This window comes from Xenopus tropicalis, chromosome 9 (genome assembly GCF_000004195.4).
Source record: "Xenopus tropicalis strain Nigerian chromosome 9, UCB_Xtro_10.0, whole genome shotgun sequence".
In the NCBI taxonomy this organism is placed as follows: domain Eukaryota; kingdom Metazoa; phylum Chordata; class Amphibia; order Anura; family Pipidae; genus Xenopus; species Xenopus tropicalis.
Window position 1 is genome coordinate 67706084 of NC_030685.2, and position 23323 is coordinate 67729406.

Here is a 23323-nt window from a genome sequence, read left to right on the forward strand (position 1 = left end):
GAGCAGGGAAGAGCTGGAGGAAGCGTTGGCAGAGCAGTTCGTATCTGTGCCGCCGCCGCAGCTGGTGATTAATACAGAACAAGTACCTTTTCTCCTACTCCCGTTACCTTGGGTGATTTCACTGACAGGAGGAGCGAGTCTGAGAATCTGTGTCCCTGCAGAATGAGATCAATTTAAGGACTCAAAAAAAAGAAAAATGTAATTTAGCTGAGAACACCTCAGATTGAAGGCCCGGCCATTAGAGGAAGGCTATCCATCCATTGTACTACTTACCAGAGGAGGTTATTGCTCAGGGCAAATGATCATTTCTAGCAGGGGGAAAGGATATAAAAACCAGCAGATTGGAACCAATTTTCCTGCCAGTAAAGGGGTTAATGGGGGATTCAGAAGGCTGCTAATAACCCCTGCATTATGTGGGATGTTTAGCAAAGTACAGAAGTGCTCGGAGAAAAATGATTAACATTTTTAAAGTTCTAGCAACTTTTTTCTTGAATAGTACAGTGTATTTGCAGTTACCTGAGGCTTCTTCCCATTCTCCCAAACAGCAGCAGCATTGTCACACTTTATGGCTCCTATTTATAACAGGGTTCTGTCACTGGCATCATGGATCCTATCTGAACTTACCGTAGTTATAACATATATAATGGGCTTTCTGACAAGCACGTAGCCTTTGTGGGGAAGTGGAACCCCTAATGGCTGTGGCTGCTTTACTTTAGCAGTGTATGGCAAACACTCCGCCTGTGGCAAATATTACTTTCCATCTCAGGGGTTTCTCTAGGGGGCACCGCTAAGCTTTGCACTCCCAGGAGAGGGCAGTTGTAATAAAGTGGGACAGTTAGCTGGTTGTCATGGGAATCTCCCTTCGATTCATATCTCACACTTATCCCTTCTGCTGTACGCCCCATCTGTCTTTTCTGTTACTCCATCTGTCTGTCTGTCTGTCTCTTTACACTTATTACATACAGGCCCTAATTCCTCACAATAAGATGGCAGTCGGCTCGTTGTACTTATTTATTAGGAATCACATAGAAGGTTCCAGATCTGTACAATGAGGCCGCACACAAACTGAATCCCTAAGAATACGCAGTTTTATACAAATGTCTGGAACCTCTTGCCATGGTGCAAAGAGAAGTACATCATGGAAATATCTGTGATTTTGGTGCTTTCAGTGAAAAAGAAATATGATTAAATCCTCCTGGCACTGGCAGGTATTCATGTGCAGATGCCCAAGTGGCACAAACAGTAGACGCCCAGGCTTGGAGGAAGTCTCTTATTTTATAAGGTAACGTTAACTCCGCCAGCAGAACATAAATAGAATTCTCAGAACAGGGCTTACTGTATGTAACACTGGAACTTGCCTTCCCCTGGGACTTTTTTTATGAATAGAGCCATTTAATGTGCCGGTAGCCAAGAGTGACTGCCGCCTCTCTTTATCCTTGAGAACTGTCTGGGCCAATCAGAGCATCCGATATCTGATAGATCCCTACTGAAATATTTGGTGGGGTCTTATAATCTTATAATAAGGCCTGTGAAGCTGAAGCTTTTGAGTCAAATAAAGGCTCTTATAGCAGAGACTTCTCCTATTGGCCTGTGGCACCACTGCATACAGTCGCCAGCCACACAACACACTACAGCCTTGTCCTCTAATAAACATTTTCCTGTATTTCCCTCCCCAGCAAACCTGCCGGTGCTGAGCCTTCTCCAAAGACCAGAATCTCCGACCTTCCTCCTGCCAATCCAGACCATATTGGTGGTTACAGACTGGCCACAGCAACATTTGCTGGCATAGAGAACAAGTTCGGCCTTTACCTGCCTAAGTTTAAGTCTCCCGGTATGGGGGAGGCCAAGTCTGTATAACGTGTCATCACTGGACGCCATGTAAGCAGTATTTAAAGAAGCAACAACACTACAGTATTTGTCTACTCAATGCATGTGGGTTTAAGGGAACCGCTTGTCCAGTTCACACTTTATTTCAGTATAGTCATTTGTTGATACACAAATCACTTGTTTGCACACAAGAGATTGAAGCTTGATTTAAGCCGCTTTATTTCAGCACAAGGAATGGGGGTAACTACTGTATCACTGAGCTCCCAGCGCACTAGGGAAACCCCCGGGTAGAATGTGTTCTGTTCTCCTTCAGAGGGAATGCCTTGTTTCTCATAGATGTTGTGCTTTCCTCGGCTTTGCACTTCCCGTTACTGTACATATTGTACATCTGTACAGAGACATCACGGCACATACGCTGTCACCCCAGCTAAAAGGGGGGGCAGGACATGTACAGGACAGCTCAAGAGTGTTTTATTACAAACAGTGGGGCAATATATTGCATTAAGTTATATTTCAGTTCATTTATTGTTTTCTCATATTGACGTATTTTATGGAAATAAACCATCAATGTCTGATGTGTCCTCAGAGCTGGAGTCTCGTACATTTATTTTCCATGTCGATCAAAGTCCTGAGGCCCAAACCTTTTCATTGCACTCCCTTAGCACTCAAAGTAGGCGGCCTAGAGTGAATTACAGATGTAAAAGCTTGTTCCAATGAGAATCCTGCCTACCAGCACTATATCTGTCCTTTTGTTTCTGTCTAACATAGGGAGATTGCTGTGCAATTTGGGCAACCCTATATTATTATACTGTAAGTAAAAAGATCAGAAATAATTTTAATGGCAATGAACAGGGATTGGGAAGGCAACAATAGCACAGTAATCCTCCCACGTTAGTCAGCAGCCAAATAAACCATATAGCAATGGTAAGCTGGGTCCTGATTGGTGCACTGTTTTGAATCTTTATGTGTGGATGTATTACTTTTCTTGTTTGTATGTGTATACTGTATATGAGCCCTACTGCCCCTTGGATTTATATGGCACATTTTGTTTTTGTTCTTCTGTGACAGTCAGATCGGCAGCGAGGAGCAGGAGCCATACTCACCTTGTTTAGTTTAGAGCTGTTAAACCCTTAGTTAGTTGTGTTTGTTGGGAGTGGGGACAGAAAATATCAAGGGCACAGTCCTCCATTCAATTTAGCCCAACATGCTACATGCTTACCCAGCATTCACCTCATTGACTTTCAAGGGTCAGTATAGTTAGGTTCCAGAATACACCTCCCTCTAAAGCATCACTAGTTTCATCCCCAACCATAGGGTTGCATATCATTTACACAGTGATGTAATTGATACATATTACAGGGTTCTGATATAATTAATACATGCTTCAGAGTCACATCCAATTTAGATTAATCATTAATCACCAATCGATTTGCTTGATGACGTTCGGATCCCACTGGCAGTCTGTGTGCCTCTAATACAAGGGAAGCGGCTGGATTTTTCAGTGCTAAATATATTATAGGGCTCCATATAGAGCGGACCCTCACCTGACCCATTGCTGATACCCATCCAGCAACCATGTTATCTGCAAACAGAGCAGTTACCCACTTCCTGCCGGCAGCCAGGGAAGGATATCACTGCGGAGCACAAGGAAGGGGGTGAAAAAAATTGATGCTAAATATACAGTATCAGAATGGACCTGACCTGGTCAATAAAGGGGCTACCAAATAGCCAATCCCAGCACTTATTGGCAGTGCTGGGCCAAGTCAGCTGGGTGCCCAAGGCAACCCAGCCGTCTTGTCCCGCCCCCCTCCCATGGGTGCTCGCTCATGCACACAAACGGGGGGGGGGGGGGGGGGGGTTGAAGGTGCGGTGAGGTTAAAGGGCATGGAAATAGGGGAAAGTGTAAGAAGAAGTACCTGCCTGGCGCCCACCCACTTTTGCCCCAACAGGTGCCTTTTCTGCCTACCCTTCCGGCCCCGCTTATTGGCACCCCCAGGAACTTTTTTATACTTGTGTTGCTCCCAACTCCTTATGCATTTGAATGTGGCTTATGGGTAAAAAAAGGTTGGGGACCCCTGCTCTAGGGGACCCCAACCTGTGAAGAACAGGTTCTATCCAGGAATTGTCAAATTTCCCCCCAAACTTTTGCTGAACTCCCAATATCCGCGCAGCACCCAGACCAGTTGGACACGCTTGATAGGAAGCATTTCTAAAATAATCATATTTATAGTAACGTTGCCATGTTTAACCATTTCAGCCCTCGTACTTACCGGCTTATGCAAGCCCCATTTACGCTGATTAGGAACATGCTGGGACCTTATGTTCTGAGAGTAATTATATTTGACATTATGAGCACATCATCATTACAGCAATTGTTTTCATCAGATCTTTACATAATTGGATGTATAACTTTGAGTCTCTCTCCGAGCCATGTTGCATTAATAACCTTTAAGCTCAATCAGCCACGGAGAGCTCCTTGAGAGTATAGGAATGAGCTTCCCCCAGTGACCTGCGTTATGTGGTGCGTCCAACTCCGCCGCGCCACGGCATTCCCCGTCAGCTCCATTAGGGAATGAATTCCTGCTGGGATCCAAGGCCTAGCAGAAGTAATAAAATAACGGGAGTCTGCGGATTGCCTTTCATTTCCGAGGGACTTCACATTTTTGCTCGAGCGGAATTCAATCAGCTGTCTCTGGGGTGGAATCCTGAAAGAGCGGTTTCATCCAGGGGAAATCGGAGAAAGACAATTTTGATAAATAACTGCCTGATCATTTACAGGCGCTTCCATTATCTGTGAATGTGCAGCTCAAAGCAGAATGAATTGTTTTCTGCCAAATAGATGGATAAAAGAGACGCTAGTAAGAAAAATTCTATTGTTCTTGCATTGAAACGAAGGAATGTTATGGGACACGGGATACTGTGGCTCTGACACTGACACATAAAATCCCAGGTTTATCTGGAAGTCAGTGCCCCAAAAACCAGTATATTCAGGTTGTACCAACTTATATACAGAATATTTTACTTATATCTATTTCTGCCCCAGCAGAGATTTTAATCTAATTTGGGTTTCTGTACCAGCCCAAGGCACCCACAGCCCTTTAGCAGGAAGATCTGTGCCCCCAGAGATGCCCCAGTAGCCCCCCCATCTTCTTTTCTGCTGATTTTCTGCTGAGCTTAGGGACCCACTCACTATATACTGCATATATAGAATATAACTGTCACAATATACTGTATATATACACAAGTCATGCTACAAGGCTGATTAGTAACTAATACACATTGCAAGGCAACTCAGAAATCAGTGTAATTATCACCAGAATGGAATAATCAGCCCTGTAGCATCAGCTTTTGTGACAGATGAATCCATTCTGCTAAGGTTTGGTGATTTCCCATAACCCCTAAGCTTAGTTTCTCAACAGCAGCCAGGAGTACACTGAGCATGTGCAGTGCCACTGACACAAGGACGGTCTAACAAGATCCAAGATGGGGAGCTGCTGTGGGACAACTTTGAAGGACTGGATTATTACTGTTATAGGGCTGATGAACCTCTAGGCTCAGTATATAAAATACACAATTTGTAGCCATTATTTTTCCTAGGCTTTAGTTCTTCACAGGCCTCAGGTTTGGGGGGGTCTGGTTTTCATTTGTGTCCAAGTTACCTGACTTTCCCATTCCTTGGGGACCAAAATGTCTGACTGCAAACTCAAAGAGACAGAGGAGATATCAACTAGTGATCAGTTCTTGTCATATTAGTAGTGTAGGAATCAGGTATGGGTATTATGGGAACCAATAAACAATAAAGATTTATTTTAAACATTTATGTTCCTCTGTGAATAGACTGGAGAAATGGAAGTTCATTCAAACACAGATAATCTGCATAATAATAAGTTAATAATAAGTAGGGCAAATGATGGCCGCGTATTATCTGGCAATGTTCGGGCTGAATGATTGGCTGGCAGTTTATCAGCGCACTATAGGAGGCCGGAAATCTGTTTTTATCTTTATATTTTTTTTGCAATCAAAATATAGTCTAATACAGTGAGGCCACTTCCATTCGCTGCTGGCCATTAAATAACAAGGTTTCTGAAGGAATAATTAAGTGAAAGGGAAAGACAACACGCAAGGCGAATGGCAAACTGAACAGCGGGATTTGGGGCTGGAAAGAAAGGGATTGTTGTGATGAGGGAGGCTTTAGGAACGCCTGAAGGTAAAGCTCCGCGCAGCTATTCACTAAGGCTTTACCTCCCGACGGCTCCGCTCTGATTATGTGATACAGGCTCTGTGTGACGCTCCTAATGGAATGCTAAAGGTTGGACCTTAATGGCTGCATATTGTTCAGGGAAAACTGTCACTGGCTTCTTTGGGGGTTCAATTAACGTGTTCTTATAACCTTTGTTGCCGACCATTAAAACACATGTTCCTTGGCTTTCTATACTACATATATATATATATATATACAGGTATGAGTGTGGAAACCTGCAAGTTACTATACCAGGGTCAAAACCTCCTTCATTCCCAGTAAAAAAGAGCTCAGCCCTTGTATAAATGCACAATGACATTTTGGAATTGTAATGGAATCAAGAGTTATAGGACTGGCCAACACTGATTCCACTAAAGAGGAGAGTCAATTTGTGCACAAAATACCTTCAGTTTCTCTAATATATGGATGATTATTGTCCTACAGCAGAGCAACGTCAGTTCAATGGCAAAGCAATGTCCCTTTATTCATTTATACAGGTCATGATATACAGTATCTATTAGTGATAAGTCTCAAGCACTGGACTTACTGGGCTGTGTTTCACCTTTCGTCCAATTGGCTCCCCCTCCTGGGGGAATTCCCTAAAATTCTTGGATGAGTGGTAACACATATTAAAGGAGACATATCCTATAAAAATGATGAATGTACCAGGGAATTATACTCCTCTAGATATAGAAGGATTGGGCTTAAAAAGTTGTGTTTCTGACTGATTTATTGAGAAATTCCCCCCAAACCCCACTAGCCCCGCCCATCTGTCCCACTTCCTGCTGGCTGAATTCTCTGGATGAGCTGGGGAGCCGGCGGCCCTCCGTACCCTGCACTGTAGGGTAGGAACCAATCAGCAGCTAGGCTGACCTGATAGGGAACTGAAGCCTGTCTGTGCTTGTGTGAGTGCAGGGCTGTGATTGGCTCTCCCCCTCCTACTGTGCTTCTGGCAGGGACCGTTAGGACACGCCCACTCTCCATTTCACACTAGACAGAGAAGTGAGAGGATCTATAGGGAGCTCCAATAAAGGGGCCATTTTTACAGAGAGGATTAATTTTTAGCCCAAAGGGAAACCAGCACCGGACATTATTCATAATTGCCTACAAAATTAGCCATTTTTCCCATTTATCCAATATGTCTCCTTTAAAGATGATGGGGGGCAGGATTCCCTACCACTCAGTGATACTGAAGAAGCTACGTGGATGAGTGGTAAACGATTTTCAATATTACTCAGCCAGTTCAGTGGATTTAGACTTAAGGTCCCCATACACAGGCCGATAGTAGCTGCTGATATCTGTCCCTTAGATCGATTCGGCAGCTAATCGGCCCATGTAGAGGCACTACCGACTGTCCTGCCCGACCGATAATTGGCCTGAAATCAGGCAGATATCGATCAGGCAGGTTAAAAAATCTAGTTGGATCCGGGACCACATTGGCTCGTTGAAGCAGTCCCTGGACCTACTTTGCCTATACCTGTCCTTATAATTCGATCGTTTGGCCCCAGGGCCAAACGATCGAATTAGCCTGGATTCTCCCGATATCAACCACCTGTAGGTGGGGATATCGGGAGAAGATCTGCTCATTTGGCGACATCACCAAGTGAGCAGATCTGAAGGTGTATGGGCACCTTTAGTAGCACTTCTAGATACCCTTACAATTCTTGTCGTAATTCAAGATTAGAGCGATTCTCTGTCACTCAGTGGAACTTAAGAAGACGTTTGGGTGAGAGGTGAAACATTCTCTACAACTCAGTTGAAATAAACAATAGTGATTTTTAAAATAATTTTAAGATTGGGGGGATTCCATATCGTACAGCCAATGACTCGGTTGAACTGGAGAAGAGACTTGGATGAGTGGTGAAACGTTATCCAGTTAGTGCAGATTCCCTAGCACTCTGGGTGAATTAAACAAACCAGTTGGATGAGTGGTGAAAACTTTCTCAAGATTTAGGATTCTCTACAGTGGAGAAACACAAGGTCGGGAGGATCCCCAACACTATGAGATGGAGATGTCACTTGGATGAACATTGTTAAAGGAGAAGGAAAGGTAAGAACTAAGTAAGCTTTATCAGAAAGGTCTATGTAAATACAGCCATAAGCACTCACATGCTAAGAACTCACTCCCCCCCCTTAAGAATGTGAGCCAATCAGCAGGAAGCTGACTCATAGTCTAACTAACTGAGCATGTTCAGTTTGGTCTGGGTGTCTGTGCAGGAGTGAGGCATTATGGGAACTTTCTTTACCCAGCTCAGCATCTGAACAGGAGAAATATGGGGAGACTTAAGGGCACTACTGAGAGAACTGAAGGTATGCCTGCATCTTGAGATTAACTCTTTATTAGCCTTTCCTTCTCCTTTAAGATTACACAGCAAGTTCAGGCGATGCTATGGAGAGTTTATGTGAAGACAGAAAGTTGTACTTTTATTTTTGGGTTCAGTTTCTGAGGTTGAGAAGAATTTCGGGTTCGGGGGGCTTCACACTGGGAAGGGGGGTGGGTTTCTAGGGACAGATTCATTTAGATTCTGCAGGGTTATACAATATGCTGTCGGCCATACTTATAGTGGTTTGGGCAGATAACTGACAGCAGAACAAACTGTCAGCCAATTTCTTAGACAAGTTCATCTTTAAATAAACCTTTATTATGTTATAAATAGGCCCATTAGCAACTTTCCAGCCTCATTCTAAAATATTCAGTGGTTGTAGGGGTCAATAATCTTGGCAACCATGAATTCTTTTTTTTTTACTGTTATTGCTCCAATTCATCTTCCATTGAGTCTTCCAAACCACTGCATGATTGTCAGAATATATGGGATCCCAGTAGCTGGATAGTTAAAGCTTGAAATTAAAGAAAAAAAAAAAACCCTAAAACAATGTGGGAATTGCCTAAAATGTCAAAATGGTATTGATGCATATGAACATGAAGATAAAGCTTTTCATCTTTTCTCCCCCTCGGTACAGGACCAAGTCAGAAATACTAGTAATAAAAAGTAAAGTACCGTATATACTCGTATAAGCCGAGGTACCTAATTTTACCTAAGAAAACTGGACAAACTTATTGACTCGAGTATAAGCCTAGGGTGGGAAATGTAGCCGCTACTGCTAAGTTTCAATAATCAAATGATTTAATAAAAGGACACTCACAAGTGCTTACATGACTGCCATATTAATAAACACAAGGTATGGGCTGGAAAATGAGGCGCATCCAACATAAGATAACCACATGCAAGGTTGTACAGGTTAATATCTCATTTAAGTTTACATTCAGACATAAGAGATATGTTATGATAATACATGTGGCTGGTCGCACCACAACATGAACAGTAATACCTATGCCCAATTGGAACTGCATAGGAGACAGTATAGGCAGCAATATCACCATGCATCCTTGTCCAACCGGCGCATCAAATACAATAATTTGATTCTATTCTTATACATTTTGAGCCATCTCTGAGTATCCTATATCCAAGCCTTGTGGCTTGCACACTCACACCAAAGTTGCAATATATAAGGAGATTTATGTACTTACGGTTAAATCCTTTTCTCTCCAGTCGTAAGGGGGACACAGGGACCGTGGGGTAAAGGGCCCCTCCCATCAGGAGGCAGGACACTGAAGAACAGAGTTGTGGACCCTCCTCCTCCTCTCCCTTTATCCCCTCTCAACCCGGAAGGGATTCAGTTTGTAACAAAGGATTAACTCATAACCGAACTACAACTCTCAACAAGACTGAGGATAACAAGAACAAGAGTTCAGGGAGGGAAGCCCTGTGTCCCCCTTACGACTGGAGAGAAAAGGATTTAACCGTAAGTACATAAATCTCCTTTTCTCCCACGTCTAGGGGGACACAGGGACCGTGGGGACGTACCAAAGCCACCCCACAGTAGGGAGGGCAGAACTCTGACCATTTAAGAAATTACTGCCTGGAGTACCTTCCTACCGAAGGTAGCTTCCGCCGACAGGTATGTGTTGAATTGATAAAACTTTGTAAAAGTGTGGAGAGAAGACCAAGTGGCCGCTCTGCAAACTTGTTCAGCCGATGCGAAGTTTCTGTGTGCCCATGAGGTTCCCAGAGATCTGGTAGAGTGTGCTCTGATCTTGATTGGTGGCACCTTCTTCTTCGCCAGGTAAGATCTTCTTATTGTCTCCTTTATCCAGCGTGCAATGGTGGTTTTCGTGGCTGGAAGACCTTTTCTAGCTCCCGACGGAATCATGAATAGGGAGTCTGTCTTCCTAAAAGCTCGGGTGCGAGAAGTATAAGTCTTAAGCGCTCTGACCACGTCCAGTTGATGCAGTCTGGTCTCCTTGTCATTCTTAGGTTTGTTGCAGAATGAGGGTAGCACGATCTCCGTATTTATATGGAAGTTGGATACCACCTTGGGCAGGAAGCCCGGTATCGTTCTAAGTACTGCCCTATCCTCGTGGAAAACTAGGAAGGGTTCTGAGCAGGATAGTGCCCCCAGTTCTGACACTCTTCTGGCAGAAGATATTGCGACTAGGAAAACGGTCTTCCTTGTGAGTGTCTCTATCTCCACCTCCGACAGAGGTTCGAAGGGACTGTCGAGGAGGGCGTTTAGGACCAGGTTTAAGTCCCATGGGGGTATGGGGTGCCTGAACATGGGAGAGATGCGAGCGACACCCTGAAGAAACGTGCGAACGTCCTCTGAAAGGGCTATGCGTTCCTGGAAGAGAATGGACAAGGCTGAGATCTGAGTCTTTAGGGAACCCAGCTTGAGACCCTTTTGAAGTCCTAATTGGAGGAATTGTAGAATCTGAGGTATTCTTAATTCCGTGAAGGAGAACTCCTCGTCCTCGCACCATCGTCGATAGCACTCCCACACCCTGTGGTATATCTTTGACGTCACCGGCTTTCGGGCTTTGATCATGGTCATGATCACCTCCTCTGAAAATCCCTTCTGTCTCAGCACTGCCGCCTCAAGAGCCATCCCGTTAAGGTGAAGAGCTGAGGTTTGTGATGAAAAACCGGGCCCTGAGCCAGAAGCTGTGGAAACACTGGAAGAGATATTGGAGGTTCTAATGAGAGTTCTAGAAGACTTGAGTACCAGGATCTCCTGGGCCACCGTGGTGCGACTAGAATCACTGTGACCGGTTCTCTGGCTATCTTCCGTAGTACGCGAGGTAGCATTGGGAGAGGGGGAAAAACGTATGCCAGTCGAAATCTCCACGGTAGGGTCATGGCGTCCACCCCTTCGGCCAGGGGGTCGCGGTACCTTGCGTAGAATCTGGGAACTCTCCGATTGTGCCTGGAGGCCATGAGGTCTATTTCTGGCATCCCCCATTTCCGTGTCAGGCATAGGAATGCATCCTGGTGTAATTGCCACTCTCCCGGGTCCAGATGGTGCCTGCTGAGAAAATCGGCCTCTACGTTGCTCACTCCGGGAATGTGAATTGCCGAAAGTAGAGTGGCGGTCCTTTCTGCCCACTCTAGGATGAAGGACACTTCCTGATTCGCCCTGTTGCTTCTTGTGCCCCCCTGTCGATTTATATATGCCACTGCTGTGGCATTGTCTGATTGGATCCGAACCGCTTGGTTCCTCAGAAGGCGTTCCCACGACTGGAGGGCTAGCAGTATGGCTCGTAGTTCCAATATGTTTATTGGGAGAAGTGCTTCCTCCTGTGTCCAAAGTCCTTGTGCGGCTCTTCCTTGAAAGGTTGCTCCCCATCCGGTGAGGCTGGCGTCTGTGGTTAATATTAGCCACACTGGTTCCAGAAATGTCTTTCCTTGGGTTAGCCGTTCCGGTGTTAGCCACCAGCTGAGTGACCTCAGGGTGTCCTCTGGAAGTGTTATTCTCTGATGAAGTGATGTCCTGTTCCGGAGTTTCAACACCGCCGTCTGAAGGGGTCGAAGACGGAACTGGGCGAATGCGACTGCCTCCATGGTGGAGACCATCAGTCCCAGGACTCTCATGCACATCTGGATTGTTGGGTGTGCTGAGGATCTGAGTGTTCTGATCGATCTCTGGATCTTGAGCTGTTTGTCCCTTGGGAGGAATACTTTCTGTATGTCCGTCTGGAACTGTAGACCGAGAAATACCATATTTTGGTTGGGAGATAGGGACGACTTGTCCAGGTTGATGGACCATCCGAACATCCGGAGGTTCTGGACTGTCAGCTGTACATTGTGTTCGGCCAATGTCTTGGATCTCGCCTTGATTAGTAGGTCGTCCAAGTAAGGCATTATGAATACACCTCGGACACGGAGGAAGGCTGCCATGGATGCCATGATCTTCGTGAATATTCGGGGGGCCGAAGATAGACCGAAGGGTAGTGCGACAAATTGAAAGTGTTGATTCCGAAAGGCGAACCGGAGGTATTGTTGGTGTGGTTGAAAAATTGGAACATGCAGGTATGCGTCTCGAATGTCCAAGGAAGCCAGAAAGTCTCCTGGTTCCAGGGCTCGGATGATGGTGCGGACTGACTCCATTTTGAATTTGTGGTAGACTATCCATCTGTTCAGGAGCTTTAAGTCCAGAATAGGGCGGAAGGAGCCATCCTTCTTTGGGACTATAAACAGGTTTGAATAGAAGCCCCGGAACCTCTGGTTTTGGGGTACCGGTATGATTACTCCGGTCTTGCGTAGCTTTTCTATTATGGAGAGAAAGGCTTGCTGTTTGGGTGTCTGATGTGGTACCCTGGACATAAAGAAATGTGCTGGAGGGATTTCGTGAAATTCCAGTCGATAGCCGGTTGCAATGGTCTGAACTACCCATGCGTCCTCCACGTGCAGTCTCCAGACCTCCGCGAAGAACCGAAGGCGTCCCCCTATGGAACCCGCTTCTGGAGTCTCCCGAGTGTAGTCAGGAGTGGGTGGTCTTGTCGACTGGTGACTTGGATTGAGGCTTGCGGGACTGCCAGGGGGACTTTCCCTTGTTGGGGAAACGTCCCTTGAATGATGACTGGTGAGTCGTGGTCTGATTGGTCTTGTTGTTGCGAAAGCCTTGGCTGCGAAAGGAGTGACCCCTTCTTGGGTTGAAGGCTGATTTGGGTTTGGTTTGAGGCAGCAGGGTACTCTTGCCCCCCGTGGCTTGTGAAATAATCTTGTCAAGTTCCTCTCCGAATAGTTTGGAGCCCTGGAAGGGTATGGCAACCAGAGATTTTTTAGAGCTCAGGTCAGCGGACCAAAGTTTCAGCCACAGGGCCCTGCGGGCTGCAACTGAGAGGGCAGACGCCCTGGCTAGGACCCTGGCTGCATCCAGGGAGGCGTCGGCTAGGAACTGGTTGGCTTCTTGAATGTAGGCTGCTAGCTGGATCATGTGTTCCCTGGATCCCCCCTCCTGAGCAGTCTGTAGGAGAGAGGTGGACCATGTCTCGACTGCGCGGCTCACCCATGCGGACGCTAGGACAGGTCGTAGGGCTGATCCCACGGAAAGGAAGTTTGCTTTGAGCAGGCCCTCCATCTTTTTGTCGGTAGGGTCCTTAAAGGCCGAGGCATCTGGCACTGGGAGTGCGGTAGCCTTGGAGAGGCGTGATACTGGAGCGTCAACCACTGGGGGAGTGCTCCATTTCTCGACGGCCTCCTTGGGAAAGGGATATTGCCGGTTGAAATGTTTTGAGGTCTGGAATTTCTTGTCTGGTGTCTTCCATTCCTCTGAGATCAAGGCCTGCATCTGATCATGAGCTGGAAAAACCGCAGAGGTCTTGTGTTGTCTCTTAAATAGTGATGCTGATTTCGTCTTGGTGGCCTCTTCCTCTTGAATCTGTAGGGTTTCTAGTACTGCTCTGATGAGGTTGTCTATGTTGGGGGCTGCGCTGACGGCATTGTCCTCTTCGTCTGAGTTGGGCGTGGAGGAAGAGGAAAATATTTCTCCTTCACTCGCCTCCTCTTCGTCAGATGAGGGGATAGATAGTGAGTCCCTGGTGGTTGGTGCTGGGCGACTGGGGATCCTCTTACGCTTCTTGCTAGTGTTAGGTGAGGAAGCTAGTTTGGTTAGCATTTTATCAATGGATGAAGTCAGTTGCGGTATGCATTGCAAACTGGCCAGGGACTGTGACAGTGTGACTGCCCAACCTGGGATGTCAGAGGGGCCCTGAGGGTCAGTGGCCCTTGTGGGTGAGGGAGCCCTGGGTGTCCCCTCTGAGGTTGCCCCGGGGCCTGAAGCAGTGGTGTCAGATGGTAGGGGCAGAGCTGGGCTGCAAGTTGAACAGAGCGGTTCAGTTTGGCCCTCTCTAAATTTGGTAAGGCATTTTGAGCAGGCAAAAAAGGACACCGCATGGTTAGGGTGTCTGCCCCCCCTAGAGAAAAGATCCCCCCTACCGTCAGTCATGCTGATCGCCTGGAGTAGCACTGCAGGGTGCTGAGGTGTGGAGAGAGAGAGAGAGAGGGGTGCCCACACTCCTTGTCCCCCAGGTGGTCCCCTGATGCTGCTTCTCCCTGTGAGCCCGACCGCGTTGTGGGGAGCGTGAGAGTGGCGCGAATGAATGGCGCGAGAGAGAGGCGCGAAGTAAGGGCGCGCATCGGTGACGTCACGCTGGCCGCGCCGCCGGCTGAGGCGCGCAGCCAGCCGGGGCGCAGAGGGCAGACAGGAGCCGACGAGTGCGGTCGCGCAGGGAGAGCTCAGGCTGTGGGTAGGAGTGCGGGCACGTGCAGGCAGGTAGGGGGTTTCTAGGGGGGGGGTCGCCCACCTTACCTCTTGCTGGGGGAGCGCCGATGCGGAGCATTTGTCTCCCTGACCTGTGCCCCGATGGGCACGGCTCATTATTCCCGCGGGGGGGGCTAGCTCTTAATGAACAGGCTAGGCTGACATGGCTTCGCCCCGGTTGTTAGTGCTAAGCACTAACCGCAGATTCCTTTGATGGGCCTACCTAGAGGCCACTCCTAACCTCCTGAGGCAGGACACTGAAAGAACTGAATCCCTTCCGGGTTGAGAGGGGATAAAGGGAGAGGAGGAGGAGGGTCCACAACTCTGTTCTTCAGTGTCCTGCCTCCTGATGGGAGGGGCCCTTTACCCCACGGTCCCTGTGTCCCCCTAGACGTGGGAGAAATATACATATATATATATATATATATATATATTATACCTGGAAGAGGCCATAATGGTGAACCACTGACAAAGTGCATGAAAACTGTAACTAAGTTAACTGCAGATTGGGCAATTTATTGTATGTTGCTGCGAGCACAAAGATATAATTACCCCTTATTGGGGGCAGAACAGCCCTATTGGGTTTATTTAATGGTTAAATGATCCCCTTTTCTCTGTAATAATAAAACAGTACCTTGTACTTGATCCCAACTAAGATATAATTACCCCTTATTGGGGCAGAACAGCCCTATTGGGTTTATTTAATGGTTAAATGATTCCCTTTTCTCTGTAATAATAAAACAGTACCTGTACTTGATCCCAACTAAGATATAATTACCCCTTATTGGGGGCAGAACAGTCCTATTGGGTTTATTCAATATTTAAATTATTATTTAGCAGACTTAAGGTATGGAGATGGAAAGATCCCTTATCCGGAAAACCCCAGGTCCCGAGCATTCTGGATAATAGGTCCCATACCTGTACTTATTTATAAGTTACACCTCTGTTTTACAATTATATTAAAACCAATGGAGAAGGGGATCATTCCCAGCAATGGCTGCTAATCCCTTTACGTACAATGAGAGCGGCCCGGAGAGTTTGCTTCACAGATGTACACACACATTCTGAATACACTGGACACAATAAAAGGACCACTGGACTGGGTTTAGAATGTTCTGTTAAAAAGTTTACTTTTAATAAAATGTCAGTCTAGTGATGCTGTCATTTAACAAAAAAAAGCCAGTTATTGGTTTAATGTGACTACAGAAAATGGCAGTTGCATGCAGGTGGTACAGATCGCCCAGGAAGCGGAAACACCAACAATCTTTCTTGTAATGGGATCTAAAGCGACCGTTCTACCCTGAGGAGGAGATGAGATTTCATTACAAAAAATAAGATTTGTATTAGTAAGGTAACCGGTTTGTAAAAAGTGGGAGGAGACTGAATAACTCCTCCCACAGCAAATATATATATTTATAGGAAGGACTGAGTGTCAGGCCACATTGTACACAGGGGCCAGTGGCCACAGACGTAGGTACATACATAAATAAGAAAAAAGACACTGCATTTTTTTGCAATGAGGTTTATAAAGTGTTGGAGTCCACAGATCAAATCCACATTTCTTCTTAAATTATCTTTAGATCAGTTACATGCTAGCGGCGCTGCGGGATATTATTAAGGGAAGGCTGGGCTTTTGGCGTCACGTCCCTTGATTTCAGCCGGGTATGCGGTTTGCCGCTTCCTCCTCAGCGTCGGCCCTGTTGGCATTGATCTCCGCAAGGGTTCTGGCAAAACGGGTCCATTCATCATTACGAGGTACTGCTATTTGCTGTTGGGGAAAAAAGGATAAGGAAAGTTTAGAAAAAGGAAGAAAGAAATAGCAGTTTGGGGGGGTCGTCTCTCATTAACTTTATAGGACCATTGGGTAAATGCCTTCTGATTCTACAGGTTCTTCATCTGTTATTTGTCCAAAAACAGAGCGGTAGAAATTCATGCACTGTACATTTTACAGGGCTAATTTACAAAGACTACAGCTACAAGCTGTGATTCTATCCCTAATACATTAGCTGAAGGATAATACTGTGATTCTATCCCTAATACATTAGCTGAAGGATAATACTGTGATTCTATCCCTAATACATTAGCTGAAGGATAATACTGTGATTCTATCCCTAATACATTAGCTGAAGGATAACACTGTGATTCTATCCCTAATACATTAGCTGAAGGATAATACTGTGATTCTATCCCTAATACATTAGCTGAAGGATAACACTGTGATTCTATCCCTAATACATTAGCTGAAGGATAATACTGTGATTCTATCCCTAGTACATTAGCTGAAGGGGAAAGCTGTGATTCTATCCCCTAGTACAGTGCTGTCCAACTGGCGGCCCGCGGGCCCCCTCTGTGTGGCCCCCACCTGTCTGGCTGCTTTGATGGCTTAACTTTCTGTAAGCTTTAAATGGTATCAGTACGGAGATTAACTGCCCCCCCTGCATGGTTCACACCTCAGATTCAGGCTGTAATCCCCCTGTATTGTTTAAACATGTAATCCCCTGTGTTGTTCACACCTTTTAGTTTCTGCATTGTTCACACCTCAGGCTCAGGCTGTAATTACCCACATTGTTCCCCTGTTCACACCTCAGATATTGTATGTACTGCCTGGCCTATGCTGCCTGTGTATATGGCACACACAGACAGCATAGGTAGGCATAGTATGGCACATAGGCAGTATAGGGCAGGCAGAGTATGGCACACACAGACAGCAAAGGGCAGGCAGAGTATGGAACACACAGACAGCAAAGGGCAGGCAGAGTATGGCACACACAGGCAGCATAAGGGAGGCAGAGTATGGCACACACAGGCAGCATAAGGGAGGCAGAGTATGGCACACACAGGCAGCATAAGGGAGGCAGAGTATGGCACACACAGGCAGCATAAGGGAGGCAGAGTGCTGCCTGTGTGTGCCATACTCTGCCTGCCCTATGCTGCCTGTGAGAGGTGAACCTGGCAGGGGTTTGTTCTGGAAGTTTGTTAGTAGTTGGAAACAGCCATTAAATGGTCCCTAAGGTGTGTAATTATGTTGCTGGGGGTTGCTGTGCTATCCACAGGGGGGGCGGGAGGGCCGGAGGGCATATGGATTTAAGGGTGTGTCTTAATATGACATAATAGAATTCTTTCATATATGAATAACTGTTGATATCCCCGTAGTGAGGACCAAGCATTTGGGTTTTTGCTGCACTACCACCATTGTGATAAAATGGGTGTGGTTTGAAGTGGGTGTGGTTCAAAAAAGGGGAGAGGCCAAAACTGGCTTCCATTAGCGGCCCTCCACCATGTATGCTAGAGAAATTCCGGCCCTCGGCACTGCAGAAGTTGGACAGCACTGGTCTAGTACATTGGCTGAAGGATAACACTGTGATTCTATCCCTAGTACATTAGCTAAAGGGGAAAGCTGTGATTCTATCCATACAATATTAGCTGAAGCCAAATCAGATCATTTGCTGCAGGGACAGATAACAAAACACACAGACAACCTACCTCTCCCACATCATAGATGAAAATTTCTCCTTCTGAGTTTCCGACAGCAATCTCTCTCCCTGAGTGAGTCCATCGCACACGATTTAGGGCGGGGTTTCCTTCTACTGTAATGCTGGCAGTGGGCACCTATACGGAGAATACAATTTAGATGTTGCCCAATAGCAGCAAAACGTGTCCCTTGTAACAGTCATGGTTTTGTACAGCTCTGGGCTCTATCTCTGACTATATATATATATATATATATATATATATATATATATATATATATATATATATATATATTATATATTATATATATAGTATACAGGGAGGAGCACACCCTATAAAAGTCCAAATGCCCTTGGTGCAGGTCAAAAAACAAAAATATAATAGAAAGAGTGCCGCACACATAGGGACTTGATACAAAAGAAAAAGTGGTTTTATTGAAAAAATTCCAACGTTTCGAGCACAATCTGTGCTCTTCCTCAGGGACAAACCACATTTTTTCAATAAAACCACTTTTTCTTTTGTATCAAGTCCCTATGTGTGCGGCACTCTTTCTATTATATATATATATATGCCCAGCAGTGCACCACGGGGTTTAGGGGATTATAATGGGTGCTTTTAGCATGCCGCTCACTCACCTCTGTGTCATTGTTCAGATTCCACAGGTCAAGTCTCCCCACTCCATCGACACAAGCAAAAAGGGCGGGGTGAGTTGGAGACCACATGACGTCATAGACATAATCAGAGTTGTCTTCAAACGAATAGAGAGGCTTATTATTCTGGGGACAGAGAAGGAACGGAGTTCATTTCAATTAATCGCCGACAGTGAAAATATTCTATTTAGAGGTTACGTCTGTTTGGCCAAAATCTGCAGGTTTAGGAAGCAACGGACCTATTTTATAGAAGAGGTTTTCATCCCATAGACAGCGAGCCATGAGTTTACATCACTGATTGCACTGAGGCTTATCAGCTATGGAAAAGCGGGCACCGGAGCCATATTGGCAGCTGAAGGACAGCACCTCTATTTACAGCAACTGTACTGGAGCTTTTCAGCAGTGCAGGGTAACTACACATTCTGAAGGTCGCTAGTAACACGATGCTACTGAATTATATCAGCAATATAACCTGCCACTATCAGACCTTTTTTATTTTCAAGGAAGACCCATATGCTCCCACACATGTGCCTGAGAAACAGCGTCGCCCAGCATAAAGCAAGAATCTACCTTAGTTGTCCAAAGTTTCACTGTCCAATCAAAAGAAGAAGTGACAAACAAATGTGAGAAGTCGACAGCTCCGACAGCGGAATGGCAATGTATCCCTGTGATTGGTCCTTGGTGGCCCTCAAACATCTCACTGATACCGGCTTTGCTGTAGGAATAAAGAGCAACAGGTTAAACAGCGGAACAGTCACACCACTTGCAACTCAGTGTGTTAATGGGGCTGTTCACCACTGACTTAACTTTTAGTATGATTTAGAGACTCTTAACTCTTACTTAACTTTTAGTATTCTGAGACAGTTTGCACTTGGTCTTCATTTTTTATGGGTTTTTTTTAAACTATTTCACTTTTTGCTAAGTTTGGAATTTCTGCAGCGAGACTGAAATATGAATAGAGCAGGGCCTGAATACAAAGATAGTAATATATACATATATATATGTAAAGCAAGTAGAATATACCAAAAAAGTTAACTTTTTGTCCTTAAAGGGATACTGTCATGATTTTTATGGGGTACTTTTTATTTCTAAATTACACTGTTTATATAGCAAATAATTCACTCTACCATTTAAAATGTTGTTCTTGAGCCAACAAATGTATTTTTTTAGCTGTAATATTGGTGTGTAGGCGCCATCTTAGTGCATTGTGCCTGAGTCTGAGCTTTCAGAAGGAGCCAGCGCTACACATTAGAACTGCTTTCAGGTAACCTATTGTTTCTCCTACTCCCATGTAACTGGAGGAGTCCCAAGCCGGACTTGGATTTCTTACTATTGAGTTCTATTCTGATACCTACTGGAAGCTGCTATCTTGCTCCCTTCCCATTGTTCTGCTGATCGGCTGCTGGGAGGGGGATATCACTCCAACTTGCAGCGCAGCAGTAAAGTGTGACTGAAGTTTATCAGAGCACAGGTCACATGGCTGTGGCACCTGGGAAATGAAGAATATGGCTAGCCCCATGTGACATTTCAAAATGAAATGTAAAAAAATCTGTGTTTTTGAAAAACAGATTACAATGCAGGATTCTGCTGGAGAAGCTCTAGTAACTGATGGGTTTTGAAAAACCATGTTTTCCCATGTCAGTATTCCTTTAAGACTAAGATTTTTTTTTTCTTTATGGCTTTAAATCCTGCCCTAAATTCCAAGCTGTATAAACCAGTGTTGTTTGATGTTTCTGGACCTTTATATTGCGTTTATTTGCATGCTTGCCAGTTGTTTGCTATTTTCCCCACTCAGTCTATTTGCATCCATGCTGGGGCCCTGCTCAAAGTTACATTCACTTTCACTAATGGCTTTGAGGAACAGAACGAGTGCTTTGGATACGCTGCGTTTCTCTCCAAACTTTATGCCATTAATAGGAACGGCAAAGTCGGAAATAACTTCCCATCACAGCTAATGCGCTATACACAGAGGCGAGCCATGAAAGGCACACAGCGTCTTTGTGCTCGGCTTTTAACGTTCGGTGGGAAAACAAAAAGCCCCCAGAACAATGCGAGGGAAAGTAAGATACATTTTGCTCACAAAGCGGATCATGCAGTTTCTTCTCGTCCCCCCTTAATGGGGCAATTTCCATCTAATATTTGATTGCAAAGTTCTGGCGATATGTCTTGCTAAGTGCCATTAGGAAGGCATCTTCCCTGTCAGCTGTGTGAGCCGCACAGAAAGGGACTGGGGATTTCATTGTACCTGCCGTGGCGACATGCTGTGTACACTGAACCTTCCTCGCTTCCCACCACAAAGTTGTTGACATCTCCCACTGGGAAGGACATACAGGTGACAGCTACTGCCTTCGACTGCTTGTGAACCAACTCCATGCTGTCCTGTGGAGAAGGAGGGGGAAGGAAAAGTCTTTTAGCCAATCGCTGTCTCTCAGCCATGTTCAGTTCAATGTGTCCCGTATAATAATTGCAAATGAAAAGTGGAGATACATGTACAATGTGGTAAACCCCATTTATATATGGAAGGAAAAGGCCCCGACTGGTGGATTCTGGCATGCCAGAGGGGCTGCTGTAAGATGCCATAGATACTCACTATTTATTGGGCTGGTGGGGGGTTGTATGGGCCTCTGTGTACTTGAAATGCCAGGGCCTATTCTGATTCCTTCTAAGGTCCCTTCCATAACTGCACTAGTCAACCCCCAACAATGCGACTGTGTGCCTACTTGTTACTAGAATGCAAAATAGGGCTGCTATCTCTGGCTTAGTGATATGTAGGTTGACCCACCAGCCGCTGGTTTACCCTTTGGTCAGGTGGGTTAGGGTCGAAATTTTGGCAGCCATTGCAAGTTGGGTGAGGGTTACACAATCTAATGGCAACCGGCGACCTGATCAGCTTCAACTGTGAAAGCTTCTGGCAATCACACTGGGGACCTACCTCATATAAATGGGTTTACTTGTCCTTTAATTGAAAAAGACCAGTTACATGTTTGCAGGCTAAAAGAAGAAAGTCATGCTATTGTACGAACATACCTGTGGCTGAGAAAGCATATCCAGGCTCCAAGAACAAATCTTGCCATCTGTCGAGATGCTGATCAAATTGTGGGCATTCTGGGTGCCGACCACATTGACACAATACACAGGATGCTGAAAGAGAAGTCACCATCTTTTATTAAGATTATCATCATTACTCACTCCGCTTTTATGGGGTCAGTGCAGCGGGTGTACCTGTCACATGGGCTGTTTGGACCCCCACTATCATCTGGTGGAAAATAGTGGCAGACAAAACAACATGGAGTAGCAATAGAGAGGCCCCCGCTGTTTTACACTAAATAGTAGTAGACAAAACATTCCATGTGCCGATAACCATAAATTACATTCACACTGAGCTGTACTGGTGTCCCTGGCACAGAGGAATATCTATACTGGCATAATCTGACACTCTCTTTTTATTCATACTGTACAAACTTTGAGTAAGCTGAAGCCATTTTTATATAATTTCACACCCATATGCACCGGCATTAGTAATCTAGGCCTCTCTGGGTACAATGAAGGCTCGAGAGAATTGTTCTTACTGTGTGAGCAGCAGCTGAGAGGGGAGTCCTTTGAACCGGAGTCCTCTTGTTGCTTCGATTGTCCCACAGAACAATTTGCCCAGAGTAGGTTCCCCCTACCACGAGGTTGGGATGAAATCTTGCGAAAGCAGCGGACATAACTGCAGACTAAAAACAAAAAGAGACAAATAAAAAATGGAAGTCCAACCCTATCACAGCCCTTTATTGGTAGATACAGGATGATATCTAATCTATAACAGCCAAACACTGGCCACCCATGTCTGCCAAGTGGCTTAATCGCAACAGAGTCAAAGAAATCACGCTAGCATGTTTGTAGCTTCTCAAATCCCAGCATTCTTGCAGTCTCCTCCACTCACTGGGGAAGACAGGCGACATCTTGAGATGCACGAAAATTCAAGTTTTTGTGAAAAAAAAAACCCTTAAATATCCAGTTCCCAATAAGTCAATAGATTTAAAATATATCTTCAAAATTCGGCATCATAAAATATGGCAACTCATCAATAAGGGAAAACTCGCTGGCGTTACCCTTTTTAAACATAAATCCCAGACTTAAGCAAGTCATGCAGGTTGCATGGGAAGCCACTAGTCTCACTATGGGACCCAGAATGCCCCCGTTTTGGGGCACCTTTGGGCAGTATAATTCAGGCTATGCCAAACTGTTAGCTCTGTTGCAACACTGAGATGATAATAATAGTATCATTTAATGGCAAATACGTCACATTTACAACTAAAGGACGAGGAAGCATTAGTCCCACTTACAATGGCCTGCTGTAGCTACAGAGTCGTGCAGAGTATGACTAGGTGACCATACTGAACAGGATGTATCAAACAGTATTATACAAACATTATTGGGACAAACATATGTAGAATTGTGTTTCCTTGATGTGATTTCAGACCATTTGTATTTCCCCCTATGGCAGAGTCTTCTTGAACTTCCAACTAACAATCTTGAAACCATCTTGTTTCTC

General features: G+C 45.4%; 2 protein-coding genes across 12 annotated transcripts in view; one reads left to right on the forward strand and one right to left on the reverse strand.

Annotated features, from left to right (window-relative positions):
* The window catches only part of slc25a12 (solute carrier family 25 member 12), a 93857-nt gene extending 91443 nt beyond the window's left edge, over positions 1–2414 (forward strand). For all 3 annotated transcript variants that reach the window (XM_012970445.2, XM_012970444.3, NM_001016920.2), the window contains 1 exon segment: positions 1677–2414. In XM_012970445.2, the coding sequence (XP_012825899.1) occupies positions 1677–1857 (181 nt within the window). In that variant the 3' untranslated portion in view covers positions 1858–2414.
* A 13355-nt stretch (positions 2415–15769) lies between these two features.
* dync1i2 (dynein, cytoplasmic 1, intermediate chain 2) overlaps positions 15770–23323 on the reverse strand; it is a 51818-nt gene continuing 44264 nt past the window's right edge. For 8 of the 9 annotated variants that reach the window (XM_012970283.3, XM_012970281.3, XM_012970282.3 and 5 more), the window contains 7 exons: positions 22356–22502; positions 21814–21927; positions 21032–21165; positions 19357–19501; positions 18772–18912; positions 18149–18274; positions 15770–16433 (listed from right to left, as the gene is read on the reverse strand). In XM_012970283.3, coding sequence (XP_012825737.1) covers positions 16320–16433; positions 18149–18274; positions 18772–18912; positions 19357–19501; positions 21032–21165; positions 21814–21927; positions 22356–22502 — 921 coding nt within the window. In that variant the 3' untranslated portion in view covers positions 15770–16319. The remainder of the gene's footprint in view (positions 16434–18148; positions 18275–18771; positions 18913–19356; positions 19502–21031; positions 21166–21813; positions 21928–22355; positions 22503–23323) is intronic. The other variant, NM_213683.2, reaches the window with a different exon arrangement.